Genomic DNA, 15,160 nt, shown 5'->3' with positions numbered 1-15,160 from the left:
ATTTGTATATAAAGACCAATTCCAGCTAAGACTTTTTATAAAATATTATAACAGAGATAAGAAGAGTTAGACCTTCTGGCAGTTTTTTATTGCTGTCTTGCTCTATATTGGGAAGATTTCCTTTCACTTCCTGTGTGGTCACCGAGATAGGAAATGAGGGGGAATCTCCCCAATGGGTAATAATGAAGACACCAGCAGAGGAAAATTGCTGAAAGAAGATATTTTTTTACTACATTGGCAAAACCAATATTGATCGAGGTATAGACAAACAAACTGCAAGTATACTATACTCTCCTAGCAAGTTCTGTGGTGGGGACAGGGAGCTGTCATTTGTGGCGAGCAGTCATTGAGAGCGGTCAGTGTCAGTTAGTGACCCTCCCAGATAGTGTCAGTTAGCGCCAGATTGTCCACCACCCTATCACAGTCACACTTTAAGTCACTTATTCCCACCATTACAGAATAGTGTCTATAGCTGTGTAAATTCCAGTATATATCCCATAGTTTGTGGACGCTATAAAAAAACAATCAATATACTCTTATTGGGATTTTTTTTACTAAAGACATGTAGCAGAATACATTTTGGCCTAAATTTATTTATTTATTCATTTTTATTTTTATTTTTAATTGGCTATGTTTTATAACAGAGAGTAGAAAACGTTGTTTTTTGTTTTTCTACAAAATGTTTTGTCTTTTTTTGTTTATATAATAAAAAAAAATAACCCAGTGGTGATCAAATACCACAAAAAGAGAGCTCTATTTGTGTGAAAAAATTATATAAATTTAATTTGAATAAAGCATTGCATGACCACGCAATTGCCAGTTAACCACGTGGCCTCTGGACAATTTAACCCCCTTCATGACCAGGCCATTTTTTGCCATATGGCACTGCTTTATTTTACCTAACAATTGCGCAGTCATGTGACGCTGTACACAACTAAAATGAATGTCCTTTTTTCCCACAAATGGAGCTTTCTTTTGGTGGTATTTGATCACCTCTGCGGTTTTTATCTTTTGCGCTATAAATAAAAGAAGACCGACAATTTTGAAAAAAAAAACAATATTTTTTACTTTCTACTATAAAACATATCCAATAAAAAAAATTGAAAACATCAAATTTATTCATAAATTTAGGCCAATATGTATTCTGCTACATGTTTTTGGTAAAAAAAATATGAATAAGCATATATTGATTGGTTTGCGCAAAAGTAATATCTACAAACTATGGGATGTTTTTATTTATTTTTTATCTATTTAATGTAACTAGTAGTGGTGGCGATCAGCGACTTATAGCGGGACTGCGATATTGCAGTGGGCAAATCCGACACAAATACAGTGATCAGTGCTAAAAATATGCATTGTCACTGTACTAATGACAATGGCTGGAAAGAGGTTGACATCAGGGGTGATTAAAGGGTTAACTGTGTATCTAGCCTGTGCTTTCTCACTGTGGGGGAGGTGCTTTCACTATGGGAAGGCATTGGCCATGTGTTCTTGCTTTGCAGAAACACAGAATCAATACCTTCCCTACTGACAGAACGGCAATCTGCCTTGTTTACATGGCTGGTGATTCTCTTCATCTTTAGCTCACATTACGGAAAATAAAGGGGCCCTCTAATTGCCCTTTTCACTCCGGAATCCGCAGTATCTACAAAGTGTGTAATCCAAAAGAAATATGAAAACAGCTGTAGAGATTGCCCCAGAGAATCCAGTACAAAAATATATCACTTATCCAAAAATTATTCTATACAATTAACACACAGCCATATAGAAAAAAAAAACCCTTACATAGAGAACTAAAGGAAAGAACACACCATGGTATCAGCAAACCCAATAAAACATAACCCACCATGCTGTATATGGGACTCGGCTATAGTTTATAAGGTTTAAACATAAAACATATAGTATACTATTGGCAGTGTTTGGTGAGGTGATGTGATGGATGATGACTCTCTCACATGGTCATGTCCTCTCCACTTAAGTTTATAACCATTCTGTAGAGGGACACATATGCCTGTCAATTCTCTCCCCCCCTTTTCCTAAAGTGAATCTTTCCTACAATCCAATATCTTAAAGTGACCATTCTCATCAACTTCACCTATTAAGGAGAACTGTGCCAACCATTTTGACTCTTAAAGAGAATCATTCTATTCACCATATCTAAAAGGGACGGCACCGTTCCACTGCACACCAACATAAGGGCCCCAACTAAGAGTTTATATACTATTGGCAGTGTTTGTTGGGGTGATGCGATGGCTGGTAAACCCTCCCACATAGTCATGTCCTCACCCGGCCCGCTGTCATTGTGTGATGATAATCTGACCTTCTTCTATCCTCCATGTTTACTGGACGAGTTATTAAATTGCCGGCTATGTCCTTATCAGGACAACCAGAATCTCTGCCCTGTTACCAGTGTGACTGTCCTGTTATACTGACACTGCTGTACTGAAGATCTGACTGGGAATGATATATAATATTACTATTCTCTACAACTCTCTTATTGTTTTCCCATATTTTCTCTCTATTTAGAAGAAAGTTGGTCTGGAATGTGGTCAGGTTGGGGTCACCTCCTGTCCCATGGTGTGATGTGTGTCCTCTACACCGGGCTCCTCATCTTTATAGTCACTGACCTGAGGAAGATGAAGAATGAGAAGAATCAGAGTGAGAGGAGGACAAGGAGAAGGGATCAGACAGAGATGGACATGGAACCAACTTACTGCAATTAAAGTGACTTCTTGGGGTCACCCTTCTTTCTTTGAAATATTTCCCCAGATTGTCAGCCTATAAATTGTATGAGAACAATAACACACAGTATGTAAAGAAACTCAAACTCTTTTGAAACTTACAGGGCCACCCACTTTTCCAATTTCAGCTGATTCGAAAGGTAACTCTGGCTATAGTGGATATAGTGCAATCATCACTAGTATTATACAAAAGGTAAAAAAGCTCTAAAGGTGGGACTATGTAGGCACTGAACAACGTCAGTTAGATAAATAATGTCATTTGTTGGTACAAAAGAATAAAATCTTATAGGACATACAGAGCATCAAGCAAATATAGTGTAGGTACAAATAAATAATAAAAAGACAATGACAGTTAACGCGTTTCGATGAATCTTCTTCAGAGATGTCAGAAACATGATGATACAGGTAATTGTTCCGGTCACAGAACTTGTATCACATATGTATGTCACTATGTTTGAAAACCACAATAGAAAAGCCACAAGGTTGCTCTGGCACCCGTACCCAATTGGACGCCCACACGTGGCCCCGCCCAGGTATCACACTGCAAAAGATCCCTCCGTGGTAGCCAGAGCCGGAGGGCATCAGTATCATTCAGAATGTATTGTAAGGGCAACCAAAAGGCTTGGCCCAATGCCACAGTCAACCTTGGGCCATGCCTTTTGGTTGCCCTTACAAAACATTCTGGGTTTTTTCCTGTTGTATTTCAGCTGATTCCGCAGGAATTGGTTAAAATTTGAGCCATCTAGGGCCTGCTTAAAGGTGGTCCAGCCTAGGGAAAAAAATACTGTAGCTGCTGACTTTTAATATATGGACACTTACCTGTCCAGGGAGCCTGCGATGTCGCATCTTCAAATCGGCTGTCGGGTGCTGCCACTTCCATCTCCACTAAGGGAAACCGTCAGTGAAGCCTTTCGGCTTCACAGACAGTTCCCTACTGCACATGCGCAAGTGCGTTGCGCTTTCTAATTGCCCCGGCCGGAGGAAGGAGGATGGGAGCCGAACTTCCGAGGGACGGTGCAGCGGCGCAGTCTCCCGGAAGTGGGGACAGGGACCTGTCAAAAACAGATACCCATTTCCCCTGAAAGGTGCCAAATGTGGCACCGGAGGGGGGGAGGAAGCAAATAAGCGAAAGTTCCACTTTTGGGTGAAACTCCGCTTTAAGGCTTCATGTACAGTGTAGCTGTTTAGAGGCAGTTCAAGCAGATAAATAGCGTTTAGCACTGTAGTTTCTGTCATTTTAAATGCCAAATGCTTGCAACTGCTTGTAAACTTGTGTAAAATGAAAAAAAAAAAGGATGTGGGGCCCCCTCCCCCAATACCATAACAGACCCTTCGGGAAACCCCACGCCAAAAAAACAAACAAAAATGGCACGAGGTCCCCCCACAATCCATATCAGACCTTTATCCGAGAATGCAGCCCGGCAGGTCAGGGGGAGAGTGGGTGCCCCCCCTCCTGGACCAACAGGGGGAGTGTGGGTGTGTGGGAGTGTGGGTGCTTTGGGGCAGGGGGGCTCTCCCCCCGCCCCAAAGCACCCTGTCCCCATGGGGACAAGGGCATCTTCCCGACAACCCTGGGCGGTGGTTGTGGGGGTCTGCGGGCAGGGGGCTTGCCAGAATATGGAGGCCCCCTTTAACAAAGCCCCCCATGTGAATGAGTATGGAGTACATTGTAACCCTACCCATTCAAGTATATTGTAAATAAAAACAAGAGATGGTTTTGACATGTTTTTTATTAAAAATCTTCCTCCAGTCTTCTTCCTTTGGTCTTCATCCTCGGGTCCTCTCTGCTGCTGTTGTCTTCTTCACCTCTGCTGCCCTCTCCGCCTCTGCTGTCTTCTCCGCCACTGACCACATGCCGTCACAAGGGGCAGGGTCTCATGGTGATGTCTCCGGATAGCCACGCCCCATGGCTATATAAGAACTGGCTGAGAGTGTATCTGGCACAAACACGGGAGACAGCATCGGAAAAGGACTGGGTCAGCGGCAGAGAAGACAGAGGAGAAAACAGCAGTGGTGGAGAAGACAGATGCAGCGGAGAGGACCAGAGGAAGAAGACCAAAGGGAGACTTGTCAAAACGGTTTCTTGCTTTTATTTACACTGCACTTCTTTTTTGGGGGTAAAAGGGTAGGGGTACAATGTACCCCATACTCATTCACATGGGGGGATCTGGGGCCCCCTTGTTAAAGGTGGCCTCCAGATCCTGATAAGCCCCCTGCCCGCAGACCCCCACAACCACCGCCTAGGGTTGTCGGGAAGAGGCCCTTGTCCCCATCAACATGTGCATGTGAGATCGTGTGTACAGCACAGTAGGGGCAAGCATAGGCTGCAACCATGCTCTGATTCAGCCAACCATGTCCTGCCATCTCCAGCTTTAGCTTTGAGCAGGCAGGTTTCTCTGTCCCAGCTACTGGAACAAAATAAAAAGTGCACCTCCAACCACCCTTATGCCCACTAGCTCAATACCAGCTTGGTAAGATTGCTGGCTTTACAGCTTCTGACATTTCAACAGGTGAATATAGCTCTCTTCTATAACTTTGTGGCTTTTGCTGTACCACAGGGGCAAGTAAGCCCAACCCATAAGGCCATCGCTATCCTCCACCATTATGTGGAAGGATATTTTTACATATTGCTGGACCATGTGGTCAGCTGCAGCGGGTCCACAAAACCACAGACAGGGACATTACCATTTGCCCATATTTGGTCAGTGATGTCATTCACACCTTTGTTTACATGGCTGGGGATTACAGAGTAGTGTCGTTGGTTGCTAAGGACATGGCAGGTGTCAACACTTACCACTTCCTTAGCCACAACTGACAGAGGGAGCTTTCATATATATTAGTGGTATAAATACAACTACTCTATAGGATGTTTGTCTTCCACCAAACTGGCTAAAAGATAAGAACCCCAACAGCCAAAATTTGTTCCAAACTTGTGTTCAGACCGAACCCTGAGCTTATCCTCACTTTGCATAAATTTCTGTGCTGAGTTATGGTATTCAATAACTCAAAATATTCAAAATAATACCACAAACCTAATTTTTCTGTTGCTGTTTCCCAGTGATAAAAATGAATACCGTGTATACTCGAGTATAAGTCGTTCCGAGTATAAGTCGAGGCCCTAATTTACCACAAAAAAAATGGGAAAAACTTATTGACCCGAGTATAAGACGAGGGTGAGAAATGCACAGCTACTGTAAGTGGAAAAGAGGGTCAACAATGCCCATTTGCAGCACACTGTTCCCATTTGCATGCCTCTCTGTGCCCATTTGCAGCCATAGGTCCCCTGAACTTCAAACTCGGTAGTTAAGAGTTCCTGGATGCCCCCTAGCTGCAGCCAAAATTTGGGGTCTCTGAACCCAAAGGGTCCCGAAATGACATTGCTGCAGATGGACACAGTTGACCGAATTTGGGGCCCCGTATCTCGGGACCACTTAGTGCTAGGAACCCCAAATTTAATGTGCAAACCCAGTGGAACTAGCACCATAAAATTTTCAAAGCTGGGGTTTCTAGCATCAAGTGGCCCCGAGATACAGGGCCCCAAATATCAGTTCAGAAAATGTCAAGCACTTTTCTGCAGCAGAGAATGACATTTTCCGAACCGGTTTTGGGGCCCTGTATCTCAGGATATGTTATGGTACCAGTTCCACTGGGTATGCACACCAAATTTGGTGTACCTAGCACTAAGTGGCCCTGAGATACGGGGCCCCAAAGTCCATTCGGAAAATGAAATTTTTTGCTGCAGAAAAGTGCTTGACTCCAGTATAAGTGGAGGGGGGCACTTTCAGCACAAAAAAATGTGCTGAAAAATTCGACTTATACTCGAGTATATACGGTATATTTGTTTTTTTGTGTATATACTGCATTGGCCATTCATGTTTGTGTTATTTATTACAGTACATTGTCATTAAAATTGGAAAACGTGTTGCTTCCACATGCTGCTTCACAGTTAGCAATTTTTTTTTGCTTTGATACAAGTTACATCATAATCCTAATATTTATTCATTAGGCCTACTTGAGTGCATTGGCATCCTGAATTTTAATAGTAATGTATGGACTAACATTGATTTCTTAAATAGAAATTGCCTGATTTCACTCTGTACCTGTAAAAGTTATGGTCTATGAAAAATCGTGCTGATACTTTGCACACCATTTGTCACAAAAAAATGGAGTCTGCCTACTCTCTTCCTCTTGAATTGCCTCCTATATAAAGAAATTCGATTTTGTGTCTTCATAAAAATGATGGCTAAAATATCTCTCTGCTTCTACAGGTAAATCCTAATTGAAAGGATGAGATTATGTGTATTAAACTTTTTTATCCTTTATATTATCACTCAGAAAAATGACAATGTAATTACATTTTTCTGGCTGAAACCTGCCTCTAAAATAGCTTCGGATTAAAAAAGATGAGCTTCTCAGCAGCAAATTAGTATCATTTTAATTTACAAAAAAACAAGAAAAATAGCCCTGGGACTTTAGATGAGGTGAGAGAGGTTTAGCCAATGTCCACAATGAACACTGAGACAAAATCAATTTATTCATTTCAAAATGTTATGTGACTGAGCGGCAACAACAATGATTGTGAGTTACCAGGCATAATAGCCAATGTACACAACACAGATGAACGTAAATATACAAAGATTTATTACAAATGTTATACATCAATGAGCAACAATAAAACATACATTTATTGATCTTATTACCTACATTGCAGATACCACATTCATGCATCCGCCCCTGAAGAGCGAGCAGGGTCTCGCGAAATGCATAGGGCTTTATTGATGCTTATTTTATGCCGGTACATGCTGGGTATTATTGATGTCTGCATTATGTTTACATACTTCCCTGTCCACATGTATGTACATTTTATCATCTTATTTTGTATGTGTACTTACTGACCCAGCAATTTTCAAGTTTTATTGTTGCTCATTGATGTATAACATTTGTAATAAATCTTTGTATATTTACGTTCATCTGTGTTGTGTACATTGGCTATTATGCCTGGTAACTCACAATCATTGTTGTTGCCGCTCAGTCACATAACATTTTGAAATGAATAAATTGATTTTGTCTCAGTGTTCATTGTGGACATTGGCTAAACCTCTCTCACCTCATCTAAAGTCCCAGGGCTATTTTTCTTGTTTTTTTGTGCACTATTAATGATGGAGGTGTCAGAGGGGTCACACCAGACCTTAATCTTCCTTTTTTTATCATTTTAATATAGTGTCTGAGATAAGTATCAGTCCCAATGATTATTTGTGCCCAAGATATGACTTCTCCCTACTTCTAATATTGCTTTCTACTAAAAAACATTAAACTTTTTAAAATCTGTTAAATTTTTATGTTGAGTCCCAGCACAAATACATTTCTTTACTGTACATCACGGGACACAGAGCACTAGTAATTACTACAGTGGGGACAGAAAGTATTCAGACCCCCTTAAATGTTTTACTCTTTGTTATATTGCAGCCATTTGCTAAAATCATTTAAGTTCATTTTTTCCCTCATTAATGTACACACAGCACCCCATATTGACAGGAAAACACAGAATTGTTGACATTTTTGCAGATTTATTAAAAAACAAAAACTGAAATATTACATGGTCCTAAGTATTCAGACCCTTTGCTCAGTATTTAGTAGAAGAACCCTTTTGATCTAATACAGCCATGAGTCTTTTTGGGAAAGATGCAACAAGTTTTTCACACCTGGATTTGGGGATCCTCTGCCATTCCTCCTTGCAGATCCTGTCCAGTTCTGTCAGGTTGGTTGGTAAACGTTGGTGGACAGCCATTTTTAGGTCTCTCCAGAGATGCTCAATTGGGTTTAAGTCAGGGCTCTGGCTGGGCTATTCAAGAACAGTCACAGAGTTGTTGTGAAGCCACTCCTTCGTTATTTTAGCTGTGTGCTTAGGGTCATTGTCTTGTTGGAAGGTAAACCTTCGGCCCAGTCTGAGGTCCTGAGCACTTTGGAGAAGGTTTTCGTCCAGGATATCCCTGTACTTGGTCGCATTCATCTTTCCCTCGATTGCAACCAGTCGTCCTGTCCCTGCAGCTGAAAAACACCCCCACAGCGTGATGCTGCCACCACCATGCTTTACTGTTGGGACTGTATTGGACAGGTGATGAGCAGTGCCTGGTTTTCTCCACACATACTGCTTAGAATTAAGGCCAAAAAGTTCTATCTTGGTCTCATCAGACCAGAGAATCTTATTTCTCACCATCTTGGAGTCCTTCAGGTGTTTTTTTAGCAAACTCCATGCGGGTTTTCATGTGTCTTGCACTGAGGAGATACTTCCGTCGGGGCACTCTGCCATAAAGCCCCGACTGGTGGAGGGCTGCAGTGATGGTTGACTTTCTACAACTTTCTCCCATCTCCTGACTGCATCTCTGGAGCTCAGCCACAGTGATCTTTGGGTTCTTCTTTACCTCTCTCACCAAGGCTTTTCTCCCCCGATAGCTCAGTTTGGCCGGACGGCCAGCTCTAGGAAGGGTTCTGGTCGTCCCAAATGTCTTCCATTTAAGGATTATGGAGGCCACTGTGCTCTTAGGAACCTTAAGTGCAGCAGAATTTTTTTGTAACCTTGGCCAGATCTGTGCCTTGCCACAATTCTGTCTCCAAGCTCTTCAGACAGTTCCTTTTTACCTCATTTGCTCTGACATGCACTGTGAGCTGTAAGGTCTTATATAGACAGGTGTGTGGGTTTCCTAATCAAGTCCAATCAGTATAATACAACACAGCTGGACTCAAATGAAGGTGTACATTAATAAGGAAAAAATGAACTTAAATGATTTTAGCAAATGGCTGCAATATAACAAAGAGTGAAAAATTTAAGGGGGTCCGAATACTTTCCATCCCCACTGTACATAAAAAGCAGGTGTATGTAGACAGCTGTACACATGCATAAATACACACGCCTAAGGAGGCAAAGGTATCATAAGCTATTTCATTGTTTCTTTTTTCCTACACCATTCTAAATCCTGCATTTCTTCCTTCAGTTTGTAATGAGGAAGAAAATGGGGAGATAAATGTAAGTGACAGTTTTTCAAACTAATAATACCAACCTTTCTAATTCTAACCAAGTTTGTGCCACGACTGTCTTTGATGGAATTTGAATCAACAAGCAGCAGTCTGGTGAAGGACGCACCCATTAAGTTCCCACATGTCTGGGTTATTGCCATATGAGGTTTGTTTGGAGGTCAACCAAAACCAGAGTTGTATTTTCCTCAGCAGCTGTCACCTACATTCTCAGCTGATGGCGTAGGTGCAGTCACTGTAACATGAACTTCGAAAGGTCCACCAGAGGATTCATGAGTCCCTCCTGGACCCTGACACAATAACCAGTTTACATTCTTTCTAACCAGTTGACTGTAAAGAAGCTTGAGGGAGGAGGCCACGCCAGCCACTACAAGAAGCTGCTCAACCACACCAAAGAATGAGGAGTATCTTTGTTTATTTATATTTTTTTGCTTAGTATATTTTAGCAAGGGTAACAATGAAAAGCATCCCAACTTATTGTTTAAAGTGTATTCTCCGACTAGCTAAGAAAGCGAACAGGACCAATTGCTGGGTCTACTCTGAATCTCCACCGAGTTTTAGTACCCCAGCGATGACAGCGGTACATGCTATATATGACGTTCATATTGGCATGAGGAGTAGGGATGAGCCGACCACCCCCCGGTTCGGTTCGCACCACAACCTGCGAACGGACCGAAAATTCGCACAAACGTTAGAACCCCATTGACGTCTATGGGACTCGAACGTTCGAAATCAAAAGTGCTCATTTTAAAGGCTAATTTGCATGGTATTGTCCTAAAAAGGGTTTGGGGACCCGGGTCCTGCTGTAGGGGACATGTATCAATGCAAAAAAAAGTTTTAAAAACTTCAGTTTTTTCGGGAGCAGTGATTTTAATGATGCTTAAAGTAAAAAAAAAGTGAAATATTCCTTTAAATATCATACCTGGGGGGTGTCTATAGTATGCCTGTAAAGTGACGCGTGTTTCCCATGTTTAGAACAGTCCCTGCACCAAATGTCATTTTTAAAGGAAAAAATCTCATTTAAAACTGCTTGCGGGTTTAATGTAATGTCGGGTCCTGGCAATATGGATGAAAATCAGTGAGACAAATGGCATGGGTACCCCCCAGTCCATTACCAGGCCCTTTGGGTCTTGTATGGATATTAAGGGGAACCCCGCACCCAAATTAAAATAAGGAAAGGTGTGGGGCCACCAGGCCCTATATACTCTGAACAGCTGTATACAGGCGGTACAAACAAGACAGGGACTGTAGGTTTGTTGTTAAGTAGAATCTGTTTGTAATTTTGAACGGGTACATTTTTAACGTGTTTAGCTCCAGCCAAAAAATCTTTTTTAAGCTTTTTGGAAAACATAGGGAAGGGTTATCACCCCTGTGACATTTGTTTTGCTGTCTTTCCTCCTCTTCAGAAGATTTCACCTCACTTTTTGTCCCAATGACAAATGTTTTTTGAAAATTTGGGGTTTTTTGTGGAACAAGGATTGGAAAGCATCAGTGGAAAGTAAAAATGTTTTTCCCATATTAACTCTTACAGGAAAGAATTTCCCTTCCTAGGGGTAGATTTCATCTCACTTCCTGTTGTCTCCTTCCGTTAGCAAGTAGGAGTCGTTTGTAAGTTAGATGTTTGAAAGTAGGGGCCTGCCCTATATACTCAGCAGAAATTTGGGCCTTAGGTGTTGTTGTGGCCACAACACTGTAAGCCCTCACAGGGCCCTGCTGTGAAATATTAGATCAAGAATTGTAATTACATGCCCCTGTTGAACAGGGGCAGAAAAACTGGGCCTTTGGTGGTGGTGGTGGTGGTGGTGCTGGTGCCACAACACTGTAAGTCCTCACTCGCTCTTGGTGGGTGCAGAAATGGGCCCTGCTGTGAAATATTAGATCAAGAATTGTAATTACATGCCCCTGTTGAACAGCGGCTGAAAAATTAGGCCCTAGGCACTGGTGTTGGTGCCACAACACTGCAACCCCTCACAGACACTCTAGTTGGAACGCAGGAACGAGCCCTGCTGCAAAGTATTGCATCAAAAATTGTAATTACACGCCCCTGTTAAACAGGGGCAGAAAAATTGTGCCTTAGGCACTGGTGGTGGCGCCAAGAACCAAAAATGTTCTTACAAGCTATCAGCGTGATCATTGAGGCGGAAGAGGATAATTACTCAGGATAGTCACTCAGCATCAGCATAGGCAGTCTTTGAAGGGATCTGAGATTTCAAAAAAAATTATTCGGTTACATCAGCATCAGGTGCTTGGTAGCTGGTGGTGATCCAAGACTGATTCATTTTTATGAAGGTCTGTCGATCGACCGAGTCGGTGGACAGACGCAGCCTGTGATCGGTTACCACGCCTCCTGCAGCACTGAATGTGCATTCCGAAAGAACGCTGGATGCAGGACAGGCCAGTAGCTCAATTGCATACTGTGCAAGCTCTGGCCAGTGATCCATCCTCAAGACCCAGTAACCCAGAAGATTTTCGGTGGGAAAAGTGTCCAAGTCTGATTTTGCCCAAAGGTATTCCTGCACCATTGTAAAACAGACGCTGGCGATGGTTGCTAGAACTGATCATACCTTGGGGCTGCGGACCAAAAAATTGTCTGAATGCATCGGTCAGACGGCCACCTTCTCCACCGCTCCTTCTTTGACTGACCGAAGCCTCAGCAACACGTTATCCAGAAACAGGAGTTTGTAACCTCCCAGTCTCTGGGAACGCATTGCACAGACCTTTCTGCAAGGCCTCCCGAAGATGTTTCATCCTCTGCTCCCTCTGCGATGGCAAGATAAGGTCCGCAACCTTACCCTTGTAACGTGGATCAAGGAGGGTTGCCAGCCAGTATTGGTCCTTCTCCTTGATACCACGAATACGAGGATCCTTACGCAGGCTTTGCAGGATCAGGGAGGCCATGCAGCATAGGTTTGCTGAGGCATTCGATCTGGAGTCCTCTGGGTCACTAAGGATGACATGGTCCGCAGCCACCTCCTCCCAGCCACGTACAAGTCCATGTGTTTCTTGGGACTGATCCCTTAAAGACTGCTGCTGATGCTGAGTGCCAGGCTCCACCTCCATACTGACACAATCTTCCTCCTCCTCCTCCTTGTCCTCTTCCTGTGTGATCGGCGGGCACGCAGGAACACTGTCTGGATAAAGGGGGCCTTGAGAGCTAAGGAAGTCCTCCTCTTCCTGCCTCTGTTCTGCCTCAAGTGCCCTGTCCATTATTCCACGCAGCGTGTGCTCCAACAGGTGGACAAGGGGGACAGTGTCACTGATGCATGCACTGTCACTGCTCACCATCCTCGTGGCCTCCTCAAATGGTGACAGGACAGTGCATGCATCCCTGATCATGGCCCACTGGCGTGGGAAAAAAAAAACAAGCTCCCCTGACCCTGTCCTGGTGCCATAGTCGCACAGGTACTCATTGATGGCCCTCTGCTGTGTGTGCAGCCGCTGCAGCATGGCCAACGTTGAGTTCCACCTGATGGGCATGTCACAGATTAGGCGGTTCTTGGGCAGGTTAAACTCCTTTTGGAGGTCCGTCAGCCGAGCACTGGCATTATATGACCGGCAGAAATGCACACAGACTTTCCTGGCCTGCCTCAGGACATCCTGTAAGCCCGGGTACCTGCCCAAGAACTGCTGCACCACCAAGTTAAGGACGTGAGCCAAACAGGGCACATGGGTCATTTGTCCCTGTCGGAGGGCAGAGAGGAGGTTGGTGCCATTGTCGCAAACCACCATTCCTGCCTTAAGTTGGCGTGGCATCAACCACCTCTGAACCTGCCCCTGCAGAGCTGACAGAACCTCTGCCCCAGTGTGGCTCCTGTCCCCCAAGCACACCAGCTCAAGCACCGCATGGCATCTTTTGGCCTGCGTACTTGCGTAGCCCCTTGAACGGCTACGGAGCACCGCTGGTTCCTAGGACAAAGCACAGGAAGAGGCCATGGAGGAAGAAGAAGAGGAGGGGGTGGAGGAGAGAGTTCTGTCACAATCATTAGCATTTTGGAGGCGTGGTGGCGGAACAACCTCCAACACTACTGCACCTTGTCCTGCATCCTTCCCAGCTGCCAGCAGAGTCACCCAATGCGCCGTGAAACTTAGGTAACGTCCCTGTCCATGCCTGCTGGACCATGAGTCAGCGGTAATATGCACCTTACCGCTGACCGCCCTGTCCAGCGAGGCATGGACATTGCCTTCCACATGCCGGTAGAGAGCCGGAATCACCTTCCGTGAGAAAAAGTGGCGTTTGGGTACCTGCCACTGAGGAACCGCACATTCTACAAACTCACGGAAGGGGGCAGAGTCTACCAACTGAAAAGGCAGTAGTTGAAGTGCTAGCAATTTTGCCAAGCTAGCATTCAACCGCTGGGCATGTGGATAGCTGGGAGCAAACTTCTTTCGACGGTGCAGCAGCTGGGGCAGGGAAATTTGCCTGGTACAATCTGACGTCGGTGTACCAAAAGCAGATTGCCCACAAGTACTTGGCTGTGACACACCTAATTCTACACCTTCATTCCTCTCAGTGCAGGTCTCAGAGAGGACTGAAGGTATAGTGGGGTTGGAAATCTCAGCTGATGAGGAGCAAGGAGAGGTCCTCTTTGTTCTTTGGTGTGGGTCTTTTAGATACGCTTGCCATGAACTGCATGGCAGGTCAACATATGTCTGGTCAAGCATGTGGTACCCAAGCAGGAGATTTTTTTGGCCATGCGAGATACGCTTGAGACATATGTTGCAAATAGCAGCGGTGCGATCTGATGCATTTGTCTCAAAAAAGGCCCACACCAAAGAACTTTTTGAATAATGCGCAGAGACTGCAGCGCCCTGCACATGTGGAGCTTTGGGGTGTGATGCAGTCAATGTGCTGCCCTTAGGCTGGCCCCTGGAGGGCATCCTGCCTCGTTGGTGATGTGCTGCCTCCTCCTCCTCCTCCTCTCTCCTATCAGGCACCCACGTTGAGTCAGTGACCTCATCATCCCCTCCCTCCTCATCACTGGAGCAAACCTGGCAGTATGCAGCAGCAGGGGGAGCATGACTGCCAGATTGCTGTCCTTCTTGGGCACCCCCTCTGTCTGTGCTCACGTTACTGCCTTCATCAAGCTCAGTATCATCATCAGAGCCTTCCAAACACTGGGCATCCTCCTGGAGCATGTACCCAACACTGTGGTCACAGTTCGAGGGACTCCTCAGGAGGACATGGTGGGGCTAGGGAAGGAGTCACTGATGACATTGAGTCGAGGGAAGAGGCTACTGCTTTGCCAGACAAAGTACCCTGGGCATGGGTGAGAGAGGATGAGGAGGATGAGGACGGCTTCGTCATCCACTCGACCAAGTCTTCCGCATGTTGCAGCTCAACATGGCCGGCTGCCGAAAAAAAGGCCAAGCGTGTCCCACGGCCACGT

At 44.5% G+C, this 15,160-nt stretch overlaps 1 protein-coding gene across 1 annotated transcript in view; it reads left to right on the top strand.

Annotated features, from left to right (window-relative positions):
* LOC141129504 (uncharacterized) overlaps positions 1-4,975 on the top strand; it is a 147,250-nt gene extending 142,275 nt beyond the window's left edge. Inside the window, exon 6 of the mRNA XM_073617576.1 lies at positions 2,527-4,975. Coding sequence (XP_073473677.1) covers positions 2,527-2,723 — 197 coding nt within the window. The 3' untranslated portion in view covers positions 2,724-4,975. The remainder of the gene's footprint in view (positions 1-2,526) is intronic.
* Positions 4,976-15,160: the final 10,185 nt, after the last annotated feature.

Source organism: Aquarana catesbeiana, linkage group LG02, assembly GCF_042186555.1.
Source record: "Aquarana catesbeiana isolate 2022-GZ linkage group LG02, ASM4218655v1, whole genome shotgun sequence".
Classification (NCBI taxonomy): domain Eukaryota; kingdom Metazoa; phylum Chordata; class Amphibia; order Anura; family Ranidae; genus Aquarana; species Aquarana catesbeiana.
This window is presented reverse-complemented; position numbering and strand designations above follow the sequence as displayed.